This window comes from Carex rostrata, chromosome 17, assembly GCF_964058835.1.
Source record: "Carex rostrata chromosome 17, lpCarRost1.2, whole genome shotgun sequence".
In the NCBI taxonomy this organism is placed as follows: Eukaryota; Viridiplantae; Streptophyta; class Magnoliopsida; order Poales; family Cyperaceae; genus Carex; species Carex rostrata.
Genome location: NC_135934.1, coordinates 4,621,243 through 4,636,112, shown reverse-complemented (window position 1 = coordinate 4,636,112; position 14,870 = coordinate 4,621,243). Strand labels below are relative to the sequence as shown.

The 14,870-nt window shown below is 35.3% G+C and overlaps 2 protein-coding genes across 2 annotated transcripts; both read left to right on the top strand.

Moving 5' to 3' along the window:
* Window positions 1-1,573: 1,573 nt before the first annotated feature.
* Window positions 1,574-5,468, top strand: LOC144568123 (cyclin-A1-4-like). Its single transcript, XM_078318359.1, has 10 exons — window positions 1,574-1,899; window positions 2,431-2,851; window positions 2,948-3,063; window positions 3,532-3,624; window positions 3,708-3,841; window positions 3,933-4,085; window positions 4,176-4,209; window positions 4,469-4,618; window positions 4,841-4,975; window positions 5,071-5,468. The coding sequence occupies exons 1-10, from the start codon at window positions 1,714-1,716 to the stop codon at window positions 5,140-5,142; spliced, it is 1,494 nt and encodes a 497-aa protein (XP_078174485.1). The 5' UTR covers window positions 1,574-1,713; the 3' UTR covers window positions 5,143-5,468.
* Window positions 5,469-11,022: 5,554 nt separating this feature from the next.
* On the top strand, window positions 11,023-14,814 carry LOC144568122 (cyclin-A1-4-like). The gene is made up of 10 exons (XM_078318358.1): window positions 11,023-11,346; window positions 11,903-12,323; window positions 12,421-12,536; window positions 13,042-13,134; window positions 13,218-13,351; window positions 13,443-13,595; window positions 13,685-13,718; window positions 13,967-14,116; window positions 14,361-14,495; window positions 14,571-14,814. The coding sequence occupies exons 1-10, from the start codon at window positions 11,161-11,163 to the stop codon at window positions 14,640-14,642; spliced, it is 1,494 nt and encodes a 497-aa protein (XP_078174484.1). The 5' UTR covers window positions 11,023-11,160; the 3' UTR covers window positions 14,643-14,814.
* Window positions 14,815-14,870: the final 56 nt, after the last annotated feature.

The window sequence follows — 14,870 nt, the reverse complement described above, 5'->3', positions numbered from 1 at the left end:
TCAAGCTGAGTTGTCTTAGATAAATTTAAATATATTTTGTATACTTGAAATTTTAAAAGAATGATGAAGAATTGTCCTTTTGGAACACGTCTTATTTGAAAAAACATAATGCAAAAATTATTGTATTTTCTGATTATAATTTATTTTGCAAAGTCTTTATTGATTTATGGTTATTGTTTAGCAGGGAATACTCGCAATTTGCATACTTGAAAGATACTGATATGGGCATCTTCAATCTACTTAACATTGGTTCGAACAGGGATGAAAGTTGTTGGAGATCTGTTGCTACATGGTTATAATTTTAGGATTCTTTGTTACTTGTAGTCTACTTTTAAGCACCTTAATGAGTATTATTTTGTTTTCAATTTTTCATTCTGTTCTGCTATATGATGAAAACAGTATTACTGCATTTCGGCCTCTCCCTTTTTTTCTTCAATTTATTTGTTTAATTAAGCACTTGTCATGATTCCAAAATTTCTTGGTTGATTATGTATAATGAGTTAATAGTCATTTACGCATGTTTTTGTTTTCTTGGTGTTATAGATTTTGGATTTAGTCATTAATGTTGGTTTTGGAGGTGTTCAGTTCTGGTCACAGGAAGGAAAGGAAGGAAATTGATTTCGCGGAGAAAGGAAGGAAAGGAAGGGGTCAGTTCTGGTCAAAGGGTCAGTCAAACTTCATTAAATTCGTTGATTTGGAGCGAAAAAATTGGATTTGCAATTGCATGTTGTAGGAGTTATGCAATTAAGAACTGAAATTGATTTCAATAACCGTTTTGCAATTGCAACTCCTTGCACTAATGGAGATGCTCTAAGGAGGGCTAAGGAGGGTCGCCGAACAGGTACTCTGGGACTGTGGACACTAGACAGAGATTGTTCCAATTTGCACGATCTTTGAGGCAACCAATCAACGGCAGAGATTGTTCCAATTTCAAATTACCTCCTAATAATAAAATAATAAAATAATAAAAAAAAAACTTTTGAAAGAAAACCGTTGTAACTTGAGGCTCTTCGAGCACAAAACCCGAGAAAAACACTGAATGACCAGGATTTCAAATCAATTCCTATCAACCAATAAATGTAACTCGTTAACTATTACCATAGAATAATAATATAGAACTTTTCAATTAATGTGGAAAAGAATTAATTTAAGAGGGGGAATGTTGAAAAAAATAAAAAGAAAATTTAGGGGATAAAACTTTCATGATAGGTGATCTTGTCTTTTTTCAAGGTAAAAAAGATTCTTTTACTAGCCATTTCTATTATGTGGGTCCAGTGTGCAGTGATAGAAGAGGTTAATAAATATCATTTAAATATGAAAGGAGTCAAGGACGTCAGTTAATTTTGAATTAGGCTTCTCTAAACATGATGACACGGGACATCTCCATTTTCAAAATAAATTGAGACATGCAACAAGAAATTCAAAATACTAGTAGTATGCGCACTTGGGTGAATCAGTCACACGCCTATGTGACAATGTGGTTCCCACGTATCAGTGGTACGTCGAACTATACACCGGGTTTATTACAGATAATTCTCAAACCCCTTATTAATCCCTCCTCTTTACTCCCTTTTGTTTCTGTCCGAAAACTCGAAAAGAGAAATAATTGATAGACGGACCCTGCATCTTCGATTTCTATCGAAAATCCAAACAGAAACAAGAAACTATTTTCACTTCTTTTTCTGTCGATCGAAGGGCTAGGGTTTGTGAGAGATGGCGAGTTCGAACAGGAGGTCATCGATTTCAGTTTCATCGGCGCCAGGGAAGAGAGCGGAGTCCGAGAGTGCTCCGACGAAGGCTCCGGCGATCTCCGGAAAGAAGAGGGTTGCGCTTGGAGATGTAAGCAATGTGAGGAATGCGGGGCGTGCAGTTGCTGGAGCACCAGCAAAGACTGTAACTGTGAGTGTAGAGAATTTTGAATCTCCTTTTTATCAGTATTTGATCATTGTTTCTTTGCGTTGTATGAATTAGGGGCATATAAATTGAGAGATAGTAACCTTCGGTGGTTCATATATTCTTAAATTGATTCAGTTGTGCCTAAAAAATATTGATTTTGATTAAAGCCATTATTTGAATATAATTTTGTTTTCTGGTTCATGAAACTTTACCTAGGATTCTTGATTATATTTCAATTGTTTTATTATTAGGCAATGATTTAAGGAATTGAAATGAGAGATGCTATTTCGTTTTAATAAACTAGATCCTTTACAAGAAGTTATCTTGATTTGTTTTGTTTATTATCTGACTATGGTTTTCTTACCATTCAAAAATCATTTGAGTACGGATCAGATTTTATCTCAATTAAAATTTTATAAAGTTCTTTCTAGCTTGTGACTATTGGAACTTTTTTTTTCTTGGTTTTCTTGTTGAGGCCTATTTGAATTTTTTTTCCAACCATTTGTATCTGATTTTTTATTCAATTTTTCACAGAAGACCAACCCGCCTGCATCGTCCATTGTGAAAAGGGGGCCCACCACTGCAACCAATCGCAGCTCAACAAACCGACGAACCTCGCTGACGCCTTCTGGCCCTAAAAAAATTTCTTCTTGCTCAGCTCCTACCATCACTAAGCCCCCTACTAAATCTTTAGTCTCTACTTCTAGTACCACTACGGTACCAACAAAGGATGTCTCTGTACCACTTCTTGTGCCGACCATTCCTGTACCTCTCATACCATGCCGTACCGATCACTCTCCAGAAAGGTCGGGGGACTCTGAAACTATGTCCATGTGTGATTCAATGAAGAGCCCTGATTTTGAGTACATAGACAATGCAAACTCCTCTATGGTTGCCTCACTTGAGAAAAGAGCCAATGCTAATTTGCGAATCTCTGATGACATCATTAGTCCAGGTTTGATTTTTTTTTCTTTTCTTTTAATGTTCATCCTTAGCATTATATACACGGGCTGATGGGTACAGAGTTTATTAATTGGTACTAACTTGACAGTTTCCAAGTGCAATGAAAATGCATCTTCTGTGATGGAAATTGACAATGACAACGAAGACCCACAGTTGTGTGCCTCACTTGCATGTGATATCTACAACCACTTGCGCATGGCTGAGGTGAATTTACATCAAATTATCGGGTTTTCCCTATGTTTGAATTAAATACTTTAATTTAAGGAACATTTTCTTGTAGAAGTCAATTGTTTTTCTCTGTTTATTGTATTAAATTTGGGCTATTTAATGGGTGGCTCACTGCTTTGCAATAAAATATATAACAATTTAGTGTTGAATTATATCAGGATCAAATCGCATACACATCTTATTGAATGTAAAAAGAAACTACTAACCACAAAATCTTTAATTGGATATTTCGCTCATATGAACCCCGTCATTTGCCCTACATAATATATAAATGATTCTGTGCAGAATTGGTAATACAAATAAGCTTAGAAAGAGACAACTATAGAGTCTATAATATTTTCTTGCCATATTTTTTAAATAAAAAAATCTTGTTGGTTTGTATAATTGCTTCCATTTTTATGGTCGTTCAGTCTTTGATATTGTGGCTTGTTGTTGATTTTGCAGACAAAGAAAAGACCTTCAGTTGATTTCTTAGAAACTATACAAACCGATATTAATCCTAGCATGAGGGCGATTCTTATTGACTGGCTTGTGGAGGTTATATTCTCTCTTTTGCTCTCACTCAAACAGAGTCCAAACACAAAATAATATATCTAACTTGGTTAACTTTTATGATATAGGTGGCCGAGGAGTACAGGCTTGTACCAGATACACTGTACTTGACCATTAACTTTATCGACCGGTATCTCTCAGGCAATGAGATAAGCCGTCGAAGACTACAACTACTTGGTGTTGCATGCATGTTAATTGCATCGTAAGAATGATGGCTTTATTTAATAATGATTTCATTCTATGGAAGATCTCATTTGTTGTACCAAGAATTTATGTCATGTGAATTTTATTAGGAAATACGAGGAGATATGCGCACCCCAGGTAGAGGAGTTCTGCTATATAACGGACAACACATATTCCAAAGATGAGGTTCTACAAATGGAGGCTACTGTCTTGAATTTTTTGAAATTTGAACTGACTGCCTCAACTGCTAAATGTTTCTTGAGGTCTGAATCTGAGAGCCTTTGTTATCTCAATTGATCTGAATACACTTTTTTTTTTTAATAATTATTTTTCTTTCCTCTTATTTCAACTAGGCGGTTTGTTCGTGCTGCTCAATTGTGTGATGAGGTACTTTTTTATTATATACATACCAAATTATAATTTTCTTATATATGTAATGGAGAATTGTGACAACACAGCTGAAATGTGATTCTTTTTGGAAGAAATAATTGAGATAAAGCACTAATCCAGTTTGACAATGTAAAAACTTTATTCCAGTTTGTTTCTGATGAAATTATACCAGCCAATGGGGCCCAGCAAATAACTAAAGCTGACAACTTGCTTTACAACTTTATTTATAATTATAATTGACCTTCCTTACCTGTAGGAACCCTTGATGCCGTTGGAGTTTCTCGCAAGTTATATTGCGGAGCTGTCACTTCTAGAGTACAACTTGCTTTGTTACAGTCCTTCACTTGTAGCTGCTGCCTCCATCTTTCTGGCTAAATTTATACTCCACCCCACAAAAAATCCTTGGGTGCGTTTCAATTTTAATCTCTAAACCAAATATTTTATCTTCAATGTTCAAATTGAGGCTTAGTTGACCAGAAGGATAATTGACTGGTACACGACCAAATCTTTTCCTACTTGTTAGACCAAATTATATCTAGAGAAATCCTCAATGCGAATATACTAGTATGCTGAGTGCATGCAGCAGAAATCTTTTGTAATTAAGGGGATTGTATGTTATTGATTGTAGAGTGCTACGCTCTTGCATTACACCTTGTACAAACCTTCTGAATTGGAAGATTGTGTTAATGCACTTCATCGGCTTTTCTGTAATGGAGCTGGAAGCAATCTCCCTGCTATCAGAGAAAAATACAGTCAGCATAAGGTAACAATAGTAATTCATTAACTCATTCACTTGTAAATCTAATGATGCTATTCTACATTTATTTCAATTTGCAATTTCCTTTTCCTCATTTGCAGTATAAGTTTGTGGCAAAGAAGTATTGCCCTGCAGTGATTCCCTCAGAGTTTTTCATGGATGTGGCGAATTGAATAAATAAATGGCCGGCTGATGTTCAAATTCAAATTTCAAATTCTGTTCCAATTATTTGTTGGAGTTTAGTTTTGAGTCACATTTGTGTTTGGCTCAGCTAGTGGTAGTGAGAATGGATGATATTGGTTTGGCAATGTATATTTACCAGTTTGTTTCTTTCTCATAATATTATTGCCTTTGCTTCTAAAATGGTTGTGTAAATTTTCGAAGTTTGTGTGGAGAAAGTGTTAAGGCAACTAACTGGGTGCATGGTATGTTTGTGTAGTAAGTACGTCTGTGTTGAACAGTTTCTTTTATCAATAATGAAAAATCATAATCGAGTTTCTGATCTTCTAGTCATAGCTGTTGAAATTCATTTCTAAAATATTGTATATGCCATTTGAATATAGAGTGGGTGATGTTTTGAACAGTCATAACTAACCTTATTGGAAGAGGGGGCTGTCTGATGGCCATCGGATCACTTTTGTGTTCGATGGGTTCTCTCATCGTCAGATCTGCTTTAAGATTCGTGTATACGGATTTTAAAGTAGACGTGAAATTGTGGGCGCGAATCCTAAAGCAGATTCGACGGTGAAGAGAACCCATCAAACACAAAAGTGGTCCGATGGGTGTCGGACGCCCCCCTCTCCCAACCTTATTTTGGTAGCAGAGAGCAATTCTACATCCGTGCAGTTGCTGGTTGGTTTGGTTTTGTTTTGGATCAGTTGCCCATTTAAGTATGATTGTGTTTGAAGTGAAATCTCACACACAGTAAGCATTTCGTTTCAGTCCATTGATAAATGGCATATTATATAGTATGTTTCAAATATTGTAAGTATTGTAAATAGGTGAGAAGTTTGCAAAAGGTTTATTTGGGAACACATTTGAAGCATTGCCAACTTCTTCTAATCTTATTCTTATTATTTTTTGAAATTCTAAGATAGTTGGATAAAGTATACTTTATTGATAGTGCAATTGCAATCCACAATATCTATATCAGGCAGATTCATGCAATGTTTTGACGAATTCATATCTTTTGCATTAACTCAAATTTTGAGATAAAATGTGGACCGTCCGATTGAGATCTGTACTAATATTAAAGGCCCCGTGCGTTATAGGCTTGGGCTAAATTGGCCCGAATTCTGATCGTACGGTTCAGAAATTAACTCAAACGGTACGTTAATGCAGAGGATATTTGTAATGCTTTGTAACGGTTTGCTCTCTCCAAAAGCCTGTTCAAACTTTAAACCTTTTAAACTCCAACAAAAAGGCTCAAATAAAAATGAATGATTTGTGCAACTTGTGGGCCTACTTAAGCCTACATTTTGTTTATGGCACATCGCTATAGTGAGGCCCGTTTATAAAATTAATTTTCAAATCGGATATAAGATTCATTGGTAATCAGGAAGTGGCATTGTCTAAAAGATAAAGTGTCTAAACAATTAAGTCTAAACGTTGTGCTGCTAACACAGATTGACAAGTTCTACGTACTGCACCAACTATTTTACGATGTACATGTTTGACTTGCACACGGGAAGGTCCCAGCGAAGCAACATATGTGATGATTCATCCGAAAGAACATGACCATTAATTTAAATAATTATGTTAATTAGAGTATGTACGTACCTAAGATTGAAGTTGGTTATTACATCTGTCTTTGACCCCATCGTCTCCCTTTTAGTAGGCCAAAGTATAGTAAGATAAAACTTTAGCCCTTGATCAGTTCTTCTTAAATATTAAAAGAAGAGGAAGCTGCTATAGATTTGAATCCACTTCAACTAGAAATAATACATATTCCTGAAAGGCGACCACATTTTTTCTCAATTATCTAAAAAAGGGTTCTTGTATCTCCAACTCCTGCTACGGGCCATCAGGACCAGTATCTAAAACCCACAAAACAATTTGTGGGTGAGCAACGAGTTGCCCAGTATGTGACCCAGAAGATCCTCTACGGTCAAAACACTTTTATTTATAAATTGCATTCAGTTATGAATATAATTTAAAATATACACATGTATGAACCTATATTAATATCTAATAGAATTTACAATACTTTTAAATAATGCCATGATGTAGTTAATCTATTATGCCAACATGAAAAATAAACCCAAAAAGCAAAATATCATAACGGATAATAATCAAGTCAAAATCCAGTACTCCTAGCACTGTGTGCCCCAAATAAAATAATAATAATAATGATACGGATTAAGTAAATCACCCCGTGCCGTGCCAATAGGATCAAAAGATTCAAAATAATATATTCCAAGGACTGTGTTCAGAGAGCGATGATACATGTTGCCTAGTGACATTGAGCATTGCCCACAAGATAATAGCACACTAGCCGATGGGTATATCAAAATCCGGTGTATCATCTCACCTAGACGATTCATAAGCCAAACATATCCAATAGGAGAAATCATACAATGCAAGTCATAAGAATATCATCACCAGTGCCATATAACTCGAGATCGAAACTGTGCACTCACTCTGCCATGGAACTCAAGATCGGAACCATGCAGACCAAAATCCGCCATGGAACTCGAGATCGAAACCATGTGGTAGCATAAAATAAACCTACACAGAACTCGAGATCGGAACTGTGCAGTCTCAAGTAATAAAAATGCCACCACGGAACTCAAGATCGGAACCGTGGTGGGGTAACCCGTTCTAGGCATGTAGCTCCTAATGTAGGCGTGGGAAGCATCCCGAATCGTCCGTGCCACAGAACTCGAGATCGGAACTGCTTACATAGAATAAAAATAAAATGATCGAAAAAGGGTATATATTGTTAGTTTGTAATAATCTAGAAGTCAATAATACGATAAATTATCATAAAACTTTGTTCATGAATTGAATGTTTATTTATATATCATTTTGTTGCCTTGAGTATTATTGCATTTATGGATCATTTCGAGTTCATGACTGAAATTGTTAAAACTCCATAATATAGATGATATATACTCTTAAAAAGGTCACTGACCAAGGTAATTAGCAGGAACACTAATTACCGCTGTAAGGTTAGTATGTGGATTAAAAGATTGTTAAGTTTTACAAACCACTTGACACGAGATGTCATTTTAATCACATAGATACATGTTCTAGGAACATGGTATTTGACAGACCCCAAATGAAACATTAAATAGAATTGTGTTCGTGTCATTTATGTTTTCATTCAGTGACAGGTTCTAAAGTATGAGATATTTATCGTTCCCACTAAGAAATATGTATGTGTGATTGTTATCTAACGCTGTCCGTAAAAAGCAGTCATAACGGTAGCTTTTCCATATGTATAACTTAGCTGAGGAAGTGGTAGTTTACCAAGAATACTATTTGTCCCTCGTATCTCTATACGAGCTGTAGCATCACTGGGCCCCTTAATAGAGTTAGATTATCTGCATGCGGTATAATTACAAGAGTAATTATATTTGATAATCTGCTCAAGATCAAGAAAAGATTCAGTTAGCAAGGATGACACACATCTACCTTAAAACTGATCTGATAACTATGTGACAAAAGAACTGACACAAGTAAATTGTTTACTGGATCGTGATATTGTACAGTACAGCATCATCTGTGTAATTGGATGGTCATGATGTATACTGCCAGATGCCGCTCATGATTATAGAAGTTAAAACAGTTTTAACTCTATTTACCAACATAACACATATCCTATTGGGTCACACCATATAGGAGCTACTCGGAGAATCTTACTGATTAATTATAAATTGATTATAATTAATATTAAGATGGTTATAATTAATTATACATGATATAATTAAATTATAAATGTCATATAAAAATGACAAGCAGAAACAACGGTTAATTTATAAACGTACACGTTACGTTGTATAAAAGTTACCGAACAACAACCGAAAAGAAATATAATTGTACATGACAATTATATATATATTTGATTTGGATTTTAATTGTCAATTATGGATTTGAATTATGGGTTTAAAATCCAAAAATAATCAAAGCCTTAATTAAAATTAAAAGCCCAAAGTCAAAGCCCAATTTATAAAGCATTTTACTAATCATGACACACCACCTTCCACACTCTTCTACATGCTTCTACACCCTAAGGTGTCATGCAAGGTGGCATGGAATGAAAGGTGGCATGACATTTTGGTAAATAGGTCGAACTTGAGGGGTATTTTAGTCATTGACGAACCTCCTCAAATGCCTATAAATAGAGGGGTGAGGTGAAAGAGAAAAATTACTAATTCACATGTTAATCTGATTACTTCGTTAATTAGAATTTCTCTCTTTCTCGGTTTCAGTTTTCACGAGATAAGTGAATAGTGTTTTTTGCAGAATTCCGCGATTTACGGTATTTCTGGCAAAAGAAATAAACCACTCTCCGGTTAGTCCTGGTGGATAACCAATAGAGGTATCATCCGTTTGATACTCCGAGGCAACCATTCCTGATCGATCTACTCGCTCGGTCTGCATTCCAACTGTGATTTGGAAACAAGGTATAAACATGTTATATTAATCTATTTAATTGGTAAATAGATTAAAGCTTTAGAAAATCAATTATGGAGTAGATCTGTAAATAGAATTAAACGGATCTTCTTGATTCATTTAATCCATAGCTTAAGTTAGATGTAAAAATTTTGTTTTACTCTTTCCGCAACTTAAGCAAATAAATGGGTTTGAACCGTCAAAACCCAACAAAAACATGGTGCGCCTCAGGCGGGTTCCTTGGTGTGTTGCGTCTTCTTGGGAATCACCTTGGTTTCGCCTTGTGCGTCGCCATCTTTCTTCTCCTCATTTTGAATTTGAATAATTCGATCATCCGCATGATTTTGACAATTCAAAATCAAATCTATATCTGTTTGATCTGTTTTTGTAGATACATGACAAATATAATTACAAATAATTTATTTAATTATACGAATAGTTTATTTGCGAATAATATGCAGACATACACGAGTAAATAACCGTTCAATGTACAGCCCTATATCCAGCAAAATCCTTTACGAAAATATGACCACAGAAAATCTTCCTTTTAACTTTTTCTTCAGAATGTTAACTTCTTCTCTAGTCCGAACTTCGAATTTAAAACAACTCAGATCCGCTCACCTCCCTCTCACTTTCCAACATTCAATTATCAAACTAAAACTGCTTCCAGAAACCAAAGCTAAAATGTGACTTTTACCTACAGTAGTAAGCGCACCCATCCATCATAGATTCATAATTCAAAACCTCTGAAACTGTAGACACTCGACAAAGAATGCCAAGCCAAGTGGGCGCTCCTATGCACGATCTTTGAGGCAACCAATCAACGGCAGAGATTGTCCCAATTTCAAATTACCTCATAATAATAAAATAATAAAATAATAAAAAGAACTTTTGAAAGAAAATCGTTGTAACTTGAGCGCTCTTCGAGCACAAAATCCGAGGAAGCGAATGTACGGCACTGAATGACCAGGATTTCAAATCAATTCCTATCAACTAATAAATGTAACTCGTCAATTATTTACCATAGAATAATAATACATAACTTCTCAATTAATGTGGAAAAATTGAAATTTAAGAGGGGAAATTTTGGAAAAAAAAGAAGAAATTTAGGGATGATACTGTCAATTTTTCAAGAAAAAAGAGATTCTTTTAATTGCCATATGTGGGTCCAGTGTGAAGTGATATAAGGGGTTGATAAATATCTTTTAAATATGAAAAGATGGCAGTTAATTTCGAATTAGGCTTCTCTAAACATTATGATAAGGGACATCTCCATTTACAAATAAATTGAGAGATGCAACAAAAAATTCAAATTACAAGTAGTATGCGTACTCGGGTGAATCAGTCACACGCCTATGTGCCAAAGTGGTTCCCACGTATCAGTGATTCGACGAACTATACACCGGGTTCATTATAGATAATTCTCAAACCCTTTTGTCTCAGTCCGAAAACTCTTTTTTTTTGAAATCCTGATAGACGGACCCTGCATCTTCGATTTCTATCAAAATCCAAACAGAAACAAGAAACTATTTTCACTCGATTTCTGTCGATCGAAGGGCAAGGGTTTGTGAGAGATGGCGAGTTCGAACAGGAGGTCATCGATTTCAGTTTCATCGGCGCCTGGGAAGAGAGCGGCGTCCGAGAGTGCTCCGACGAAGGCTCCGGCCATCACCGGAAAGAAGAGGGTTGCGCTCGGAGATGTAAGTAATGTGAGGAATGCGGGGCGTGCAGTTGCTGGAGCACCAGCAAAGACTGTAACTGTGAGTGTCGAGAATTTTGAATCTCTCCTTTTTATCAGTACTTGATCATTGTTTCTTTGCCTTGTATGAATTAGGGGCATAAATTGAGTGATAGTAACCTTTCGATGGTTCATATATTCTTAAATTGATTCAGTTGTGCCTAAAAAATATTGATTTTTATTAAAGCCATTATTTGAATATAATTTTGTTTTCTGGTTCATGGAGCTTTACCTAGGATTCTTGATTATATTTCAATTATTTTATTATTAGGCAATGATTTAAGGAATTGAAATGAGAGATGCTATTTCGTTTTAATAAACTAGTTCCTTTACAAGAAGTTATCTTGATTTGTTTTGTTTATTATCTGACTATGTCTTTATTACCATTCAAAAATCACTGAGTATGGATGAGATCTTATCTTAATTAAATTTGACTTAATTAAAATTGTAAAAAGTTCTTATTAGCCTGTGATTATTGGAACATTCTTATTCTTGGTTTTCTGTTTGAAGCATATTTGAATTTTTTTTGCAATTGTTATATGCCATTTGTATCAGAATTTTTATTCAATTTTTCACAGAAGACCAACCCACCTGCATTGTCCATTGTGAAAAGGGGGGCCACCACTGCAACCAATCGCAGCTCAACAAACCGACGAACCTCGCTGACGCCTTCTGGCCCTAAAAAGATTTCTTCTCGCTCAGCTCCTACCATCACTAACCTCCCTACTAAATCTTTAGTCTCTACTTCTAGTACCACTACGGTACCAACAAAGGATGTCTCTGTACCACTTGTTGTGCCGACCATTCCTGTACCTCTTATACCATGCCGTACCGATCACTCTCCAGAAAGGTCGGGGGACTCTGAAACTATGTCCATGTGTGATTCAATGAAGAGCCCTGATTTTGAGTACATAGACAATGCAAACTCCTCTATGGTTGCCTCACTTGAGAAAAGAGCCAATGCTAATTTGCGAATCTCTGATGACATCATTAGTCCAGGTTTGATTTTTTTTTTCTTTTCTTTTAATGTTCATCCTTAGCATTATATACACGGGCTGATGGGTACAGAGTTTATTAATTGGTACTAACTTGACAGTTTCCAAGTGCAATGAAAATGCATCTTCTGTGATGGAAATTGACAATGACAACGAAGACCCACAGTTGTGTGCCTCACTTGCATGTGATATCTACAACCACTTGCGCATGGCTGAGGTGAATTTACATCAAATTATCGTGTTTTCCCTATGTTTGAATTAAATACTTTAATTTAAGGAGCATATTCTTGTAGAACTCAATTGTTTTTCTCTGTTTATTGTATTTACAACAGAGGAAGCCATTAACAATAACTAATTTGGGCTATTTAATGGGTGGCTCACAGCTTTGCTATAAAATATATAACAATTTAGTGTTAAATTATATCAGGATCCATTTAAATCGCATACACATATTATTGAATGTAAAAAGAAATTACTAACCACAAAATTTTTAATTGGGTATTTCGCTCATATGAACCCTGTCATTTGCCCTACATAATATATAAACGATTCTGAGCAAAATTTATTGGTAGTGCAAATAAGCTTAGAAAGAGACAACTATAGAGTCAATAATATTTTCTTGCCATATTCTTTAAATAACAAAATCTTGTTGGTTTGTATAATTTCTTCCATTTTTATGGTCGTTCAATCTTTGATATTGTGGCCTGTTGTTGATTTTGCAGACAAAGAAAAGACCTTCAGTTGATTTCTTAGAAACTATACAAACCGATATTAATCCTAGCATGAGGGCGATTCTTATTGACTGGCTTGTGGAGGTTATATTCTCTCTTTTGCTCTCGCTCAAACAGAGTCCAAACACAAAAGAATATATCTAACTTGGTTAACTTTTATGATGTAGGTGGCCGAGGAGTACAGGCTTGTACCAGATACACTGTACTTGACCATTAACTATATCGACCGGTATCTCTCAGGCAATGAGATAAGCCGTCAGAGACTACAACTACTTGGTGTTGCATGCATGTTAATTGCATCGTAAGAATGATGGCTTTATGTAATAATGATTTCATTCTATGGAAGATCTGATTTGTTGTACCAAGAATTTATGTCATGTGAATTTTATTAGGAAATATGAGGAGATATGTGCACCCCAGGTAGAGGAGTTCTGCTATATAACGGACAACACATATTTCAAAGATGAGGTTCTACAAATGGAGGCTACCGTCTTGAATTTTTTGAAATTTGAATTGACTGCCCCAACTGCAAAATGTTTCTTGAGGTCTGAATCTGAGTGCCTTTGTTATCTCAATTGATTTTAATGAACTTTTTTTTTTAATAATTATTTTTCTTAACTCTTATTACAACTAGGCGGTTTGTTCGTGCTGCTCAATTGTGTGATGAGGTACTTTTTTTTTATTATATAGATACCAAATTATAATTTTCTTATATATGTAATGGAAATATAAAGGAGAATTGTGACAGCACAGCTGAATTGTGATTTTTTTTGGAAGAAATAATTGAGATAAGGCACTAATCCAGTTTGACAATGTAAAATATTTATTCCAGTTTGTTTCTGATGAAATTGGGCCCAGCAAATTACTAAAGCTGACAACTTTAGTTATAATTATAATTGACCTTCCTTACCTGTAGGAACCCTTGATGCCGTTGGAGTTTCTCGCAAGTTATATTGCTGAGCTGTCACTTCTAGAGTACAACTTGCTTTGTTACAGTCCTTCACTTGTAGTTGCTGCCTCCATCTTTCTGGCAAAATTTATACTCCACCCCACAAAAAATCCTTGGGTATGTTTCAATTTTAATCTCTAAAATATTATATTGTACGAACTAAACCAAATATTTTATCTTCAATGTTCAAATTGAGGCTTAGTTGACCCCAATGATAATTGACTGGTACACGATCAAATCTTTTCCTACTTGTTAGACCAAATTATATCTAGAGAAAATCCTCAATGCGAATAGACTAATATGCTGAATGCTTGTAGCAGAAATATTTTGTAATTAAGGGATTGTTTGTTATTGATTGTAGAGTGCTACACTTTCGCATTACACCTTGTACAAACCTTCTGAATTGGAAGACTGTGTCAATGCACTTCATCGGCTTTTCTGTAATGGAGCTGGAAGCAATCTCCCTGCCATCAGAGAAAAATACAGTCAGCATAAGGTAACAATAGTAATTCATTAACTCATTCACTTGTAAATCTAATGATGCTATTCTACATTATCACCTCATTTGCAGTATAAGTTTGTGGCGAAGAAGTATTGCCCCTCAGTGATACCCCCAGAGTTTTTCATGGATGTGGCCAATTGAATAAATAAATGGCTGGCTGATGTTCAAATTCAAATTTCAAGTTCTGTTCCAATAATTTATTGGAGTTTAGTTTTGAGTCGCATTTGTGTAGTGAGAATGGATGATACTGGTTTGGCAATGTATTTTACCAGTTTGTTTCTTTCTCATAATATTATTGCCGTTGCTTCTAAAATGGTTGTGTAAATTTTCGAAGTTTGTGGAGAAAGTGTTATGGCTACAGTGACAAAT

What these genes read in the sequence shown, in the direction of transcription:
- LOC144568122 (XM_078318358.1), top strand. Translation starts at nt 11,161, where the DNA reads ATGGCGAGTTCGAACAGGAGGTCATCGATTTCAGTTTCATCGGCGCCT. An exon ending in ACTGCAAAATGTTTCTTGAG is followed by an intron (nt 13,596 to 13,684) that starts GTCTGAATCTGA and finishes TATTACAACTAG; the next exon opens with GCGGTTTGTTCGTGCTGCTC. An exon ending in ACCCCACAAAAAATCCTTGG is followed by an intron (nt 14,117 to 14,360) that starts GTATGTTTCAAT and finishes TATTGATTGTAG; the next exon opens with AGTGCTACACTTTCGCATTA.
- LOC144568123 (XM_078318359.1), top strand. Translation starts at nt 1,714, where the DNA reads ATGGCGAGTTCGAACAGGAGGTCATCGATTTCAGTTTCATCGGCGCCA. An exon ending in TTATTGACTGGCTTGTGGAG is followed by an intron (nt 3,625 to 3,707) that starts GTTATATTCTCT and finishes TTTATGATATAG; the next exon opens with GTGGCCGAGGAGTACAGGCT. An exon ending in ACTGCTAAATGTTTCTTGAG is followed by an intron (nt 4,086 to 4,175) that starts GTCTGAATCTGA and finishes TATTTCAACTAG; the next exon opens with GCGGTTTGTTCGTGCTGCTC.